Here is a 13,990-nt window from a genome sequence, read left to right as displayed (position 1 = left end):
CTTGTTCTTGGCGTGACAAAGCGAACATTGACAACTGACCATGTTATCTGTCGTGCACTCAAAAACCGCTCTCTCACGAGCCTTCTACACGAGCCAAGCGTGCATGATCTGGTTTCTGCACCAGAACGAACACACGATAAGTGGTTCAAAAATGCAATGGTTGGTTTATATTGTGTGAAACAATCATGTGCAAGCTTCTATCGTCACAGCGCTGGCAGCAAACAACAACAAAACGGAAGACAACGCCTGAACCTTGCGGATGATCATCTGCAGCAAACAAAACCCGAATGAAAAATCAGCAAACAAGGCGGCACCGATCATGGGGCTCCCCCGCCTCGTCTATGTAATGCCCACGTCGAGACCATTGACAGACAAAATCCAGGCTGTGTGGTTCTCACCGTTCAACGAAGCTGGAAACGAGCGACTGCTCGTTACTGCTGCTTGGCCTCGTTGCGGGCTTTCCGCTCCTCCAGCAGGACGTTCTTGCGCTCTTCGATGGAATCAGCCAAGTTCGAGTACACGACGCCGAAAGCAAGGCCAACGACCAGAGAGCTGGCGTGAAGTGTGAATCCTAGTAGCAATGGCATCGCAATGGCAAGCGCAGAAATGAGTGATGGATGAGGCGTCTCGTGGGTGCGCTCTGCCGCTCCAAGGACCGCACGCGGAGCACGACGGACGATGAAGACGCATCATGCCTAGTGTTTGCCACTTTGACGTCTCCTGGATGCGCCCAGCACAAGTGTGCAAACCACGCTAAACCAAACCAAAAAAAAGCGAAAAAAAAAAGAAAAAAAAAAAAGGCTGCTTTGCTTGGCTCACTGCAGCTCATTCCCTCTACCCCGCTCCACAAGCAGCGCCGATCGGCATCGTAGAGTGCCAATATGAGCGATCGTTGGGTCGGTGGTCTGAGCGCGGGAATGGCGCTGGCGTACCGGGAGAGCACCACGTACAAAAGCCTTCTCCATCCGCTGAGCCTCTCTCAATCACTCACCTCGCGTCGCTGGCCGGTGGCGCAGCAGGTTGGACATGGTCGAGACAAACAGGCCGCTAGCGCCGCCGACAGCAACTGCAGTGATACCCATTGTTGGTAGAAGTGGTTTCGCACAAAAAAAAGACTGGATTTTTGATCGGCTTTGGTTTGTGATCCATCCTTTTCCGTTTCCACTCGAGCATCATGCTCGCATTTGAAAGATTGTCAAGATGCCGTGAAGGGGGTGGTGATGCTGGGGAGTGGGTCGACGTTCCAAAGACCTGAATTTCAGCCTGGATCTTAATTTTGTGCATTGTCGATCTTTAACGTGCATGGGTGTGCTCCTGCTGCCCGGAGAATATCACGCGAGAGCTCTTGTATGTTCTTGACACCAGCACAAGTGCATAGAGGCCATGGCACGAGTACGCTAGAGCGAGCTCGGTTTTGTTCAACTTTCCGCGACTCGAACTTCACTCTATTCCAAAAAGATACTCGCCGCATCCAGTCTTGAAGCCACTCTTTATTTTATTTTTGTTTTTTCCTTCTCCAATGAAGCTCTACGCCATCATTTTGTACCAGCGATCGGGCGCCAACCTGAAGCTGGTTGCGACTGCGACCAACGTTGCTGACTTTGGCTACTTTGAACGTTCAAGGTGACCTGACTCCCCCAACGGCTTCCCACCCACCGAGTTTTATTTCGTGGCGCAGCAAGCACGTCGAGTGGAGGGAGGTTGAGAGGGTGTGAGGCGGGGTAGGGGTGGGGGAACGCCAACGAGGCAGTTCGTTCTATGACGTCTTGGTCGCTGCCGGCTGTATCGCTGACGAGGTGCACTCTGGCACTTCTCAACCGACCTTCCATTCAGCAATAGCAAAGTGTCTGAAGAACCCCGCGGCTTTTTGGGTGCTCGAACACTGTCGCCCGCTGGGAGAAGGGGAGGACTGAGGACGAGGGGGTCGGCGTGGTTCCTACTGATTCTGGTTTTGCGTTTCGCTGCTTGTTCCACGACGAGGGCGTGCTGCGAGTGCTCTCTCAGGACTTTGTTCTGGGTCTTGATTCAGTCAAACGAGCCCGGTGGACGAGAACGGCCAGCAAAGTTGGGAGCCAGGTGCTCGACAGTGGAAGAGATAGCCCCAGCGAAAACCGTTTTTTAGCATTGCCGACCCCTCTCTCAACGTCCCAGCGCTGTGACACAACGATCTTGGGTTTTGGGCAATCTGTTCTAACGTTGTTGTTTCGTTCTGTGGGGTTTTGTCTGCTTTTTGTTTTGGTTTCGCTTGGTGTGAACAGCGTTCGTGAGTTTATGCACTTCTTCTCCAAGACAATTGGCGAGCGAACAGCACCTGGCACTCGCAACGCCGTTTCAGAGCAAGGTACAGTGTTTGCGTCATGTCGATGACACACACCATTTACCCCCTGGTTGCTGTTGTTAAACCTCAGCGTGTCATTTTTTTTTTGCACCTTTTCGTCTCTCCTCAACGCCTGACAGCCTACGTATTCTTCTGCCATGCTCGCGAGGACGGATACACTGGCATTGTTATCGCCGACTCAGAGTACGACAAGCGTGTGGCCTTCTCTGTAATCACCAAGTCCCTGGAGCAGTTCACGGCCAAGTATACAAAGGAAACGGTCGACCGAGCGACCGCCCGCGACTTGCCATTCCCTGAAATCGAGACTATGCTGACCAAGTATCAAAACCCGGCCGAGGCGGACGCTCTGTTGCGAGTTCAGCGCGATCTTGACGAGACCAAGATTGTTTTGGTGAGTTTTGGCCAAAATATGCTGGTCGGTGGTCAGTGGTGGTGGTCGGTGGTGGTCATTTTGGTTGAAGGGTGCTTGATCTGCATGTTGGATTGTGCTTGATGAAGTCGTTGTTGCCGCCGTTGCTTTGAGAATTTCTTGTCTGTCGTTGTTTGCTCACTTGCTGGCCGTTTCTCGCCCATCCCCGTCCACCCTGTTCTTGACACACAGCACAAGACAATCGAGTCTGTCATTGGTCGCGGCGAGAAGATTGACAACCTCGTCGAGCGATCGAACGACTTGAGCGCCAGCTCCAAGGTCTTTTTCGGGCAAGCCAAGAAGGCCAACAGTCAATGCTGCATTGTGATGTAATTTTCTTGCATGTCTTTTGGTTTGTTCTGTTTTTTTTTTTGTTGTTTTGCTGTTTTTCGACTCTTTGTGCTATGTGAGTGTGTGTGCGTTGTTTCTGTTCAATGTGAAACGCAACGTCGGTTTTCGTTTCTTTCAGTATCTTTTTTTTTTCTCCTTTCCCCCCCCCCCTTTGCTCGCTCCACTCCAACCCTCAACTCGCACCCTCGACTTGCTTCAAAATCGAAAAAAAAAAACGCCACTCCAAAACCGAACAAAAAAAGTTCAGTTTTTATTTTTATTTGCGGTAAAACCAAAAAAACCAAAAAAAACCAAAAAACCAAAAAAACCAAAAAAAAAAAAAAAAAATTCTCGTTTTTTTCCCCCCCAACAACGCTCTTGTTTTTCATTCATCGTTTTGTTCCCTCGCGTTGTTTTTTTCCATTCGAGTGAAGTTGCGTTTTCAATGTCAAAGAGTGGATGTCGTGGCATCCAATGGTCGTTGGAAGAGCGCCCCCAATTCGCCTTCAATAGCAGCAAACATCACAAATGCCGACTAATTTCACGTGGAGCATTGTTCGCTCGCGTCTCATTGGCCAGCAGCGCCGACTGCGCCCTATGCCCTCCCTCAAGCCCCATGAGCCCTCTCCCATTTCTCACACGCACTGCGTAACGCGCCCCCTTCCTGACACTCTGAGGATGCAACAACAGCACCAAAACAACGAGCAGGCAAATCGAGTCGCACTTGTTGAACCTGAGGTGCAAAAACGCGAGAAATGAAAAATGGGAAACGTCTGAGATTGGGGAGTGCGAGAGCGACAGAGGCCATATGCTTCAAGCATTTGCCAGTACAACACAATGTGCGTGTGTGTGTGTGTGTTCACATATGCGGGTCAATGAATGCTGGTTGCAAACGGGAATCATAAAGCACAAACACTTTTTGTAAAACGACTTTCGCATGGGTGGATCACCAGGTTTTTTTTTTCTTGTTTCTGTGTGTGTGTGTGTGGCGAGATGCGAAGATTGAGTCATCATCGACTTCCGGAGCATGACCACGTTCAACCTCGTCGCTCTCTCATTCAGACTTGCAAAAGCGACAAACCTCAGTTGATACAAAGAGGAGCGAGGGTTAGCGAGTGTCCAATCTAATGCACTGTTGCGAAAAACCTGCTCGCTTTTCATTTTTTATCATCCGCTTTGCCCTATTTTCGCTCTTTCTCCGCTATTGCAGCTCATCTCGTTTTTTTCTTGGCTTTTCTTTGACATGTGGTTTGCAAAAGCGCACTTGTCACACTTTTGTGAATATCAACAACCCAACTTTTACTCACTTGTTCTCCAATGTCTGCCAAATGTCTGCCACAGGTTTTTTTTTTCTTTAGGTCGACTCTTTTTGTTCCTCACGATGGTGACAAAGTCAACCTTGTGCGTTGCAACAGCGGGCGTCGTCGCATTGGCCGCGGCCGTGATGGCAGACTTGTCAGCCTCAGCATCATCCGAGTCGGATGGCCTGCCACAGCAAGCACATCACCATTTCGTCCAGGAACGACAGGGATTCTTGGTGTCGACGGCATCGGCCATCTTTGCCAGCGTTGCGCCCAGCATTCGCAACATTACAGAGGCCATTCCGCACGCAATCGAGTCTGGCGAGGCGATGCATTTTGCTCGTGAAAACTGGCTCTACCTGATTCTGACGGTGGTGGGCGGAATTGCCGCCATCGTCTTTGCCTTCCGCGCTCTGTTTGTGCCGTTTGTGCTGATCCGCCGCATGGAGGAGATTGGCTACATCCAGGAAAAGCGCCGCAGCAACGAAAAGCTTGCCATGGACACCAAGCTGCGCCGCAAGCGTGGCAACCTCCCTCCTCCGTTTCCCAACGGCTGGTATCGCCTGTGCGACTCGCGCGATCTGAAAGTCAAGGACGTCAAGAACATTGACGCGCTCGGCCAGCACTTTGTTGTCTTCCGCGGCGAGGACAAGCGCGTCAGCGTGCTCGACGCGTACTGCCCGCACTTGGGCGCCAACCTCGGCATCGGCGGCAAGGTCAAGGGCAACGAAATCGAGTGCCCCTTCCATGGCTGGACGTTCAACCACGATGGCAAGTGCACCAACATCCCGTACGCCACCAAGGTCCCCGAATTTGCCAAGACGCGCAAGTGGACGTCGCTCGAGACCAACTCGCACGTGCTCGTGTGGTTTGACGCTGAAAACCGCGAGCCGGCCTGGTTCCCCCCGTCGCTCGAGGAGGTCAACAGCGGCTCCTGGACCTTCCGCGGCTACACTGAACACAACATTAACGCTCACATCCAGGAAGTGCCCGAGAATGGCGCCGACATTGCCCACCTCAAGCATGTGCACTCGCCCCTCATGGCCTCCGGCACCGACCTGCGCGCAACCCGCACCGAAGGTGGCCCGCGCTTCCAAGCGATCGGCGAGCACGTGTGGGATGCCAGCTGGACTCCCGGCGAAGGCATTGACAAGCACATTGGCTTCTTGGAGCTGGTGCACCAGATGACCATCTTTGGCATTATCTTCTCCCCGCTTAACTTTTACGTCTCGGCGCAGCAGATCGGCCCCGCGCTTGTCTATCTCAAGTGGCGCTCGCTTTTCGGCCAGGGTGTCTTTATTCAGAGCGTGACTCCCGTTGCTCCCATGGAGCAGCTCGTCGTGCACACCGTCTACGCAGAGTGGAAGGTCCCCACCTGGTTTGCCAAGTTTGTCATGCTCAGCGAGGCGCTGCAAGTGGAGCGCGACATTATGATTTGGAACAACAAGTGCTTTGTTGACAAGCCGCTTCTTATTCCCGAGGACTCCCTCATCGGAAAGTGGCGACGATGGTATTCCCAGTTCTACTCCGAGTCGAGCCGGGATGTTATTGAGCCCACATCGTTGGATTGGTAAACACTACCAACGTCGGAGGAGGGGGCTTTTGGTTTCCTTCTGGTAGTCGGTTTTTGCGTACAGCGGTTTTTTTGTTGTGTGTGTATCGTTTTCGTATTGTATGAATATTCCTTTTGGTTTTTACTTTTTCATTTTCCGCAAGGTTTCACCTACAGTCAAAATCGAACAAGTTGAAAAAAAAAAGCGCAATGTACTGTACTGAAAAATCATCAAACTTTCGCCAATACTTCATCATCACAACAGGCAACTCACTCAAACGACAGCACAAAAAACACACAATCTACCCACTTATCACACAGCTCGAGACACGACAGCGCACATACATATTCACGAATCAACTGCAGTGTTAACCTTGACAAACTCAAACAACTCGAAAGAGACCATGTTTTGTCCTCCTTTTGGTTGTTTGCTCGTTTTTGTTTGTTCGATTTACGAAATCTTGAGTTTTTTTTTTTTTTCGTTCTTTCTAGTTTTGGTGTTCATCGTTACTGCTTGGTGGAAGCATTCTCGATGGCCATGGCGCCAGAGGCCTTGAAGGACTCAACCCATTGCCGGAGGCACTGCAAGCCGTCAAAGTGGAAGACGACGAACAGCAGCAAGACAAAGGCAAACACGGCAAGAAGAGTGTAGCCAATCTGGGCTGCGTTGTTCGAGGCGTTGTCGACCGCGGCGGTCTTCGTGCCACGGGACTTGGCAGGGCTGATTGGCTTGATCTTTTCAACGATAACCTCCTCTTCAAACTCCTCGGACTGCTTGGCACGGCCAGCCGCGGTCTTGGACACGCGAGCAGGCGATCGGCTAGGCGAGGCGGAGGTGCGGCTCTTCCTGGTGGGGGTGGGGACGGCAGCGATCTCGTCGGCCTCAGCAGCGAGTGCGCGACCAACGCGAGTGGCAGCGGTAGAACGCTTGGGGCTCTCCTCGGCAGCAGCAGCGGCGCGCGAAGGCGATCGGGAGCGCGAGGGGGACTTGGCGCGAGCAGGCGACTTTGGCGCCGCAGTGCGCGAGGGCGACTTGGATCGCGAGGGCGACTTGGAGCGAGCAGGCGACGACGCGCCGGCAGCCTGGAGCTTCTGAAGCTTGCTCACAGCCAACTTGCGAGTGCTGGCACCGACGACCATATCCTCGCCGTAGCGAAGCAGCTCTTCGTGGATTTCCTTGTCGGTCAGGTGGTTGTACGAGACGGCGGACATTGTGTTGGACGATGATGTATTATTCTGTTTCAAAATGATAAAAATCGAAAAACAAAAAACAACAAAAAGTCAGAAAACGTTTGAAACCGATCCAAAAACAAGAGCCACAAAACGATTTGAAAGCGCGAATTGAGGATTTGAGGATTTTGAGACAAGAGTCAGTCTTCAGGTTTCCAACGGTCGCCTTCCTTTTGCAATCGTCACAGAATCAGACAACGCGACTGAAACGAGACGAGACGCCGAGCAAGAAAGAAGAAAGAGAAGCGTAATTTCAAACCACGCGTTTTTCCCGCGTTTTTGGATTTTGAAACCATTTTCCAACGGTTTTTTTTGTTTTTTTTTTTGTGTGTGTGGATTTGTTTCCCTGCTGCGCGAGTCGTGGCGTTGCGATGCGTGAGTGCGGATGCCAAAGTCAGAGTTGCAGCATGAAAGGCGAACTCGTGCTGCTCGTCGAAGAGCGAAGACTGCGCGCGGCGGCCGGGCCGAAAGCGGAAAGCGACAAGCAAACAACACGAGAGCGCGCCGATTTTTCAAAAATGTGCTCACAACCCAAACCTTAGTGAAACGACTGAGCCATTGCCAATTCCAGTAACTGGGAAATGCAGCAAGTAGTGGGACGAGAGTCGGATCAGACAGACAGCAAAACCGCACAAAAATAATATTACCACGAAAACACCGACAAGCGCAAGGCAGGCAAAAGCAACAAGCACAAAAGCAAAAACCTGTTTGTTTGCTCATCTTCCCGGCACGGTCGATCAAAACGAAAAAAAACTTAAAGGGCTTAGTCATCCGGGGCAAAGTAATACACTGGACAGTTCCACATGTCCCAGCACGGCTTGATGGTCAGACCCGTGCAGAGGAAGTTCCTTGGACACTCTTCAAAGGTGAAGAGATCGGGCTGATCGCACCATGCGGCAAAGAAGACCGCTTGGTCGTCATCCATATAGCCACCCGTGAGGGAGCGCTGGATGGCCTGGTGGAAGACGGGGTAGAGCGCGCGGATGGCTCGCCGCGACCCACCGAAAAAGCCGCCCGCAACCGTTTTGGCATGCCTGGTGAACATTTCGCGCTCTGATTGGCACATTTCTCGTGTAAAGTCCTTGACACGCAGAATGTACGTTTGCTGGTCGTTGACAAGTGCCTCGACCTTGCTGGGGTCTGGCCACACGCGGTCTTTGAGGAAGCCCATCATTTTGCCGTGACCATACCCACCGTCCATCCAGAAGAACTGCCGAGAGCGGAAGTAGTCGGAGCGGGCGGCGTCGTACACCCAATCCACCTTTTTGAACATGATGATATTGTACCCAACAAGCTTCATTTCAGGGCGACCGGGCCGCTTGACGCGCGACATGAACTCCTTGTCGTCAATGATGGCTTGCATCTTTGTTCGGTACGGGTATCGGGAGAGCAAATCCTGCCACTCTTCGGCAATAATGACAGTGCGCGAAGCCCGCGCCGCGCGGTGCTTGCGAACAAAGTCCACGACAGAAGGGTCGACGTGCACCACCATGCAAGTGTCGAGCTCGAGGATTTGCTTAAAGTACTCGAGGTAAGTGGCAAATCCACGCGTTTCGCCAGAAAACTCGCCGCGGCCAACATCGTACATGCTGGTGATCATTGTGATTTGGCACTCGTCCAGGTTGGCGGCCATCTTGATGACTTTGCCGTTCGACGGCGCGAGATCCTTCTCAACGCCGTCAAACAAGACGCCTGCATCGGGATTGTACCCATGTGCAAACCGCGAATCGGGCCTGCTCACAATAACACGCGTGTCCATGCGCCCGGCAACGAGGAATCGCACGAGAAGGGCAAAAGCCACCAACCCAAAAATCACCTTGACGGTTGTCGAGAGATTCGACACGCGCTGGCGCGTCTCGAGCATCGCTAGACGAACCTGCCGAGCAGCGGGAATGCGCGCAAAGAGCGAGTAGTGGTAACAAATCGCGCAGACGACGACCAAGAGACCGATCGCAATCGCCTTGAACATGAGCACCTTGTTCACCTGACTGTCGCCGTCCACGGATGCAATCCAGACTCCCGGCGAAACCTCCTGCGCATCAATGTGATGGAGCCGCTTTGACGCCCACCCGAACGGCTTCACTCCAGCCTCCGTAATGTAGTTGTACTGGTCGAGGGAAGGAATGGGAATGCGGCCAATCGTGGCGACGTTGCCCTTGTTCACGTCGGCAGTCCCAGCATGCTGCTCGTCGTCATCGTCGTAATCATCATCATCGAGAATGCCGGCCTTGTCGAACGGGAATCGCCCAGCGACAAGATCGGCGGGGACAATGGAGCGAACGGACTTTTCCTTGTAGCTGGTGGTGTTGAGCTCGGTGACGCGGAGAATGCGGACGGATCCACCATAGGTAACGGTGTCGTCTTGTGCCATGAGATACACATGGTCGCGATAGACAATGGGGCGGCCGCCCGGACGCCACCACGAGCAGGACGAGTCGCGCAGCGGGCTTTTCGGGTGGAGGTGCCAAGTAACGCTGAGCAGTGAGTTTGGATGGGAGCCAGGCGCAGCAGTCGGACCAGGCTCGCTGTAGTAGAGCAAGAGCTCCTTGTTGACAGCCGTCCACAGCCACCAGCGATCGTCGTGCCAAATCAGGCTCGAGTCGAGGAATGGCTTTCCACTCATCAAGGTGTGCACATGCACCCACTGCGTCATTGGCTTGGGCGTATCCGACGAATACACTCCTGCCGGATGCCTGGCGGGATCCAGCTGCAGGTCGGGACCGTACAGACGAATTTCCTGGATGGCGCCGGATTCGGGCATAAAGTACTGGTCGGCCAGATTGGCGGACGGCGTCCCTTGCACGGTCACGTCCGAAATGGTAAACGGGTACGACAGGTGAAAGTTCTCGTTCAGCACAATGTTCGAGTAGGCCCACGAAGCGCCATTGTCTCTGCTGGTGGCCATGCCAATGTCGCCATGCCAGGACTCGGCGTGCTTGGCCTCAAAGAACATGTACCAGTTGTGCGTTCCCTTCGGGTAGTTGAGCAGGAACGGATCTGCGACGAACGTCACCAGCTCGTCCGAGACCAGCGCGCAGTCGATGGCGGGCAGCGGCGACAGACGTAGCTCGAGGGGCGACGGTCCGTACGCGAGGCCAGCCGACCACGAGCCGCCATTGTCCCACCCGCAGCGCACGTTGAGTTGGGCGTACATCCGCCACGACGTGAAGACCAGCGCGATGGTGAGCAGGACGGCCGGCTGCAGGACGAGGCGTAGACACGTCCACACCGCTCGCACTGCCGGCTGCGCTCGCTTCAGCGCCACCTTGAGCAGGCTCGGAAGACCAGCCATGTTGATCAGAGTCGCAAAATAGTCGGCAAACAACCAGCGAGACAACCAGCCAAAGTCAAAAGGAAGTGGGGGTTTTGGCTTGTTTGGCTTTGTATTGGACTTTGTGTGGGGTAGAAAAAAAAGTAGCCACGTCCAAACGTTTGGTGAGTGTTGGTACGCGATGGAAAAAATGGGAACTGAAGTGAATGAATGGAGCTGGAGCTGGAGCATTGAAATTGGAAGGGAAAAAGGTAGAAAAAAAAAATCTGGGAGGTGTAGTCGACCGATGACGAAGAAGAAGAGACAGACGCTGAAGATTGAGAGAGAAAGAAAGAGTTCGGTTTCAGTTGGAAGGAGGATTATAGTCAAAGAGAGAGAGAGAGGGGGAAATACACTCGTCTTCTTTGGACGATTGAGCTACTTGTGGATGGGATTGTGGGGAGCATAGTTTCGTATCGTAATACCGGTTTTTTCATACTGTATGATCGGATTTTTCAAGGGACTTGTTGGTACAATTAGGGACAGAACAAACAAACAAACAAACAACAAACAACAAACAACAACAACATCATCAACTAACACCACTACGACGATGGAGTAGCTGAGGCTGGTGCGGAAGACGCAGCTCGCGTCCGCCGAGGCTGAGGAGGCGCAATTGCAGTGCTGGTCAGTGCCACTGACGCCAGCTCTGCCACAGGAGGCAAGTCCTCGGGACTGAGCACAGTTCGGGAGACGCGTGGGAGCGCCTTGACGGTTGGTGCGATGGAGGCTGGGGACGAAACAAAGCCAGGGATGGGTCCGGCGTACTGGATCATCTGCAATGGCATGCTGTGCGGGTGCTCGATAACGTGCACGTATCGGATTGTTCGGTGCTGGAAGTGCTCGCTGCCCCACTTGACGTGCTCGCGGGTAAACCGGACGCGGCCGTTCTTGAGTGCAAACAGAGTGTGGTCGCGTCCGCAGCCAACATTGAGCCCTGCGCGGAAGGGCGTTCCACGCTGCCTCACGATAATATTCCCAGCAATGACGGGGCTTCCGTCGTACTCCTTGATGCCCAGGCGCTGGCCCGGCGACTGACCGCCGTTGCGCGACGCCTTCGACGCCTTCTTTGAGGCAAAGCGGACGCCCAGCATCGACTGCGCGCCGCCGAGGCCGCCCGCTGTTGGCGCCGTGACATGCGCGACATTGAAGCTGCATGTCAGTGCCGCAGCAGTGATGGCGCGCGGGGCAGCGGCAGCCAGCGCAGCGCGGACAGGCCCAGCAGCGAGCATGCGGCTGCCTGTGAGTGAGATTGACGCGAGTATCATTTGAGGAGTGGCCTTTTGTCACAGTGATCGCGTGGATAAAGCGAAAGGGGACGACTCTATGTGCGTGTGTGTGTGTGTATGGTGGATGAGGAGGAGGGTGGAGGGAAAAAAAAAAAAAAAAAAAAGGCGCAATGCAAAGTGAGTGAAGAAAGCCAAAAAAAAAAAAAAAAAAAAAAAAAAAAAAAAAAAAAAAAAAAAGCTTACAAGCCAAACAGAAGAAACTGAACTCCATCTCAAAATGTGCAGATATTCACAAATAGATGAGAGTCAGCTCAAAGAACGCTATTATTGCATTGATGCTGATGATGATGATGATGTGGAACACACACACTCACTGCACACAGCTACAACATGAAAATCCAACAAAACAGACAGATTTTTCTAGTCCTTTTTTTTTTTTTTTTTTTTTGGACCGTCCACGCCGAGTGCATTTTCCATTGTACGTCGTCGTCGTCCTTGCATTGTGAAGCATCTTGTTTGTTCCTTTGGTCTCGCGTCGTCCATGTTGTGTCTCTGTGCTCCACGCTCTGTCTGGAGCAAAATGTCGTCCCCTCAGCAACACATTCAGACAGCGAGAGACACCCACAGAGAGAGAGACAGCGAGAGACAGCAAGAGAGAGAGAGAGAGAGACTGTTGCGCGCCAAACGCACTGCTGCTCTGGTTGCGCTTCTCACGTCTCTCAGTAACTGCTAAAGCTGGAGGGAGTTGGGGTGGGGTGTGTGCTTGTCCATTTGACTTGCTTCACAAGCAGGCGGCCACCCCCCAGTCTGACTCGTGTGTGTCCCTGTCTTGTCTCTCTCTCTCTGGCTCTTGTTGCGCCGTTTTGCGTCGCTCGCTTTCCCTTCTCTCGCTCTCTCGCTCTCTCGCTCTCTCTCACGCTCACTCTCATCAATGCAGCTACTCCCACAAGAAGACCGTCTTCCTCTCCCCGTTTTGAGTGTGCTCTCGCTGGATCCAAGCACTCACCATCTCGCTTGATTGTCCGTCTCTCTCGCTTTTGCTCACTCTCACGTTGTTACTCAATCACTCGCACACTCTGCTCCATTCCCACAACCCCGCTGTCTGTCTGTCTCTGTCATTGTCTCACTTTACGGATGAACATGTTGAATCAAACAATGGTGTGTGAAACAGGAAAACACTACACTCAAGAAAGCGTCAAACACGAGCGCTTCTCGTTTTCTGAGAATCTAGGTTGCTCTCAACGTCGTCGTCGTCGTCGTTCAGCTCGAAATTGGCTTGTAAACCCCTCCGTCCATCCTGAACATTTCTTATTGTTTTTGCTGGGTCGATCAGCCTCTTGCGACAGTCCTCATGAGCGGACGATGACAGTACACCACCAGTCACCCGCGCCGGCGTCATCGCTGCAGCCAACGCAGCAACCGCCGCCGTTGTCGTCCTTGTCGTCGTCCTTGTCGTCGTCGCCAATGTCAGCCGCACCTCCAAGCACAGCATCTCTCTCAGTATTAGCGCCATTGCAACCCCCATTGCCACAGTCGACCGCCGATCGTCAGCATGAGGCGAGCTTGATCAAGTGGTTTTTGCAGCTTGCGCCAGACCAGCGCGCTGTCGCCCTCACTACTCAAAGTACGGATATTGTCCAAGCTTTGTGTGAAATGCACTTTATTAAGGCACGGAAAGGCGATGGAACGTTCAGCAGCGTTGAAGGAACGGTGGGCATGTCTGTCGGCCCTTCGTCCGCCTCGCCTTCGGCGGCAAGTTCGCAAAAGCATCATCACGCACACCACACTGCGCATCACCACCACCATCACCATCACCATCATCACTCTGCGGCGGGCGAGCAGCTTTTTTCACAACGACTCTGCCTCCGGCTCTGCGGCACCCGCGCTCGGAAGCGGCCTGTCCGCGTCCCCGTTGACTGGATCGCCTGCTTTGCGGACATCGCATCTTCAACGGCGGAGTAGCGCTCCCGTGTCTCCCGTGATGGCTGCCGCGTTGGGAGGGGGCACGGCCCACTCCTTGCCTCCTTCATCACCAATCGCGACCGACTATGAGCTTTCCACGTACGCCTCCAGCTCGTCGCTATCGTCCGTGGCATCCACTCACTCGGCCCCGGCGGCTCCTTCCTCGCACTCCTCTGCCTCTTCCACTCTCCACACCACGACCTACAACGCTTCTGTCGCCAAGTCTCAGCTCTTCAAGTCTGCCTCAATTTCAGCCAACGAGCATGAGCTACCGCCAATAGCAAGCAGTGTGGGCGACCACCACACCTTGAGCAAACACGTGGAGCACT

The 13,990-nt window shown here is 53.4% G+C and overlaps 7 protein-coding genes across 7 annotated transcripts; 3 read left to right on the top strand and 4 right to left on the bottom strand.

Annotated features, from left to right (window-relative positions):
- Positions 1-139: 139 nt before the first annotated feature.
- Positions 140-1,109, bottom strand: CAOG_04777 (hypothetical protein). Its single transcript, XM_004347478.2, has 3 exons — positions 992-1,109; positions 399-571; positions 140-267 (listed from the first exon to the last, which is right to left on the bottom strand). Exons 1-2 carry the CDS (start codon positions 1,080-1,082, stop codon positions 432-434), a joined length of 231 nt encoding a protein of 76 aa, XP_004347528.1. The 5' UTR covers positions 1,083-1,109; the 3' UTR covers positions 140-267; positions 399-431.
- A 354-nt stretch (positions 1,110-1,463) lies between these two features.
- Positions 1,464-3,239, top strand: CAOG_04776 (SNARE Ykt6). The gene is made up of 4 exons (XM_004347477.2): positions 1,464-1,623; positions 2,259-2,341; positions 2,458-2,729; positions 2,940-3,239. Exons 1-4 carry the CDS (start codon positions 1,520-1,522, stop codon positions 3,078-3,080), a joined length of 600 nt encoding a protein of 199 aa, XP_004347527.1. The 5' UTR covers positions 1,464-1,519; the 3' UTR covers positions 3,081-3,239.
- Positions 3,240-3,333: 94 nt separating this feature from the next.
- On the top strand, positions 3,334-6,127 carry CAOG_04775 (Rieske domain-containing protein). The gene is made up of 2 exons (XM_004347476.2): positions 3,334-3,363; positions 4,419-6,127. The coding sequence occupies exon 2, from the start codon at positions 4,459-4,461 to the stop codon at positions 5,950-5,952; it is 1,494 nt and encodes a 497-aa protein (XP_004347526.2). The 5' UTR covers positions 3,334-3,363; positions 4,419-4,458; the 3' UTR covers positions 5,953-6,127.
- On the bottom strand, positions 6,068-7,168 carry CAOG_04774 (hypothetical protein). Its single transcript, XM_004347475.2, has one exon. The coding sequence runs from the start codon at positions 7,140-7,142 to the stop codon at positions 6,438-6,440; it is 705 nt and encodes a 234-aa protein (XP_004347525.1). The 5' UTR covers positions 7,143-7,168; the 3' UTR covers positions 6,068-6,437.
- A 597-nt stretch (positions 7,169-7,765) lies between these two features.
- CAOG_04773 (hypothetical protein) lies at positions 7,766-10,624 on the bottom strand. Its single transcript, XM_004347474.2, has one exon. It carries the CDS (start codon positions 10,450-10,452, stop codon positions 7,924-7,926), a length of 2,529 nt encoding a protein of 842 aa, XP_004347524.1. The 5' UTR covers positions 10,453-10,624; the 3' UTR covers positions 7,766-7,923.
- A 292-nt stretch (positions 10,625-10,916) lies between these two features.
- Positions 10,917-11,794, bottom strand: CAOG_04772 (50S ribosomal protein L27). Its single transcript, XM_004347473.2, has one exon. The coding sequence runs from the start codon at positions 11,736-11,738 to the stop codon at positions 11,016-11,018; it is 723 nt and encodes a 240-aa protein (XP_004347523.2). The 5' UTR covers positions 11,739-11,794; the 3' UTR covers positions 10,917-11,015.
- A 1,267-nt stretch (positions 11,795-13,061) lies between these two features.
- Positions 13,062-13,661, top strand: CAOG_08821 (hypothetical protein; the record flags this gene model as incomplete). Its single annotated transcript, XM_011272159.1, has 1 exon — positions 13,062-13,661. The coding sequence occupies one exon, from the start codon at positions 13,062-13,064 to the stop codon at positions 13,659-13,661; it is 600 nt and encodes a 199-aa protein (XP_011270461.1).
- Between the last annotated feature and the right edge of the window lie 329 nt (positions 13,662-13,990).

Source organism: Capsaspora owczarzaki (assembly GCF_000151315.2).
Source record: "Capsaspora owczarzaki ATCC 30864 unplaced genomic scaffold supercont2.7, whole genome shotgun sequence".
NCBI lineage: Eukaryota > Filasterea > Ministeriida > Capsasporidae > Capsaspora > Capsaspora owczarzaki.
Note: the sequence above shows the minus strand (reverse complement) of the source record. Positions and strands in the feature narration are given on the sequence as shown.

Excerpts from the sequence above, each read along its gene's own strand:
- CAOG_04777 (XM_004347478.2), bottom strand. The coding sequence starts at position 1,082 with ATGGGTATCACTGCAGTTGCTGTCGGCGGCGCTAGCGGCCTGTTTGTC. Across the intron at positions 572-991 it reads CCACCGGCCAGCGACGCGAG|GATTCACACTTCACGCCAGC; the intron begins GTGAGTGATTGA and ends CATTGCTACTAG.
- CAOG_04776 (XM_004347477.2), top strand. The coding sequence starts at position 1,520 with ATGAAGCTCTACGCCATCATTTTGTACCAGCGATCGGGCGCCAACCTG. Across the intron at positions 2,342-2,457 it reads CAACGCCGTTTCAGAGCAAG|CCTACGTATTCTTCTGCCAT; the intron begins GTACAGTGTTTG and ends AACGCCTGACAG. Across the intron at positions 2,730-2,939 it reads ACGAGACCAAGATTGTTTTG|CACAAGACAATCGAGTCTGT; the intron begins GTGAGTTTTGGC and ends CTTGACACACAG.
- CAOG_04775 (XM_004347476.2), top strand. The coding sequence starts at position 4,459 with ATGGTGACAAAGTCAACCTTGTGCGTTGCAACAGCGGGCGTCGTCGCA.
- CAOG_04774 (XM_004347475.2), bottom strand. The coding sequence starts at position 7,142 with ATGTCCGCCGTCTCGTACAACCACCTGACCGACAAGGAAATCCACGAA.
- CAOG_04773 (XM_004347474.2), bottom strand. The coding sequence starts at position 10,452 with ATGGCTGGTCTTCCGAGCCTGCTCAAGGTGGCGCTGAAGCGAGCGCAG.
- CAOG_04772 (XM_004347473.2), bottom strand. The coding sequence starts at position 11,738 with ATGATACTCGCGTCAATCTCACTCACAGGCAGCCGCATGCTCGCTGCT.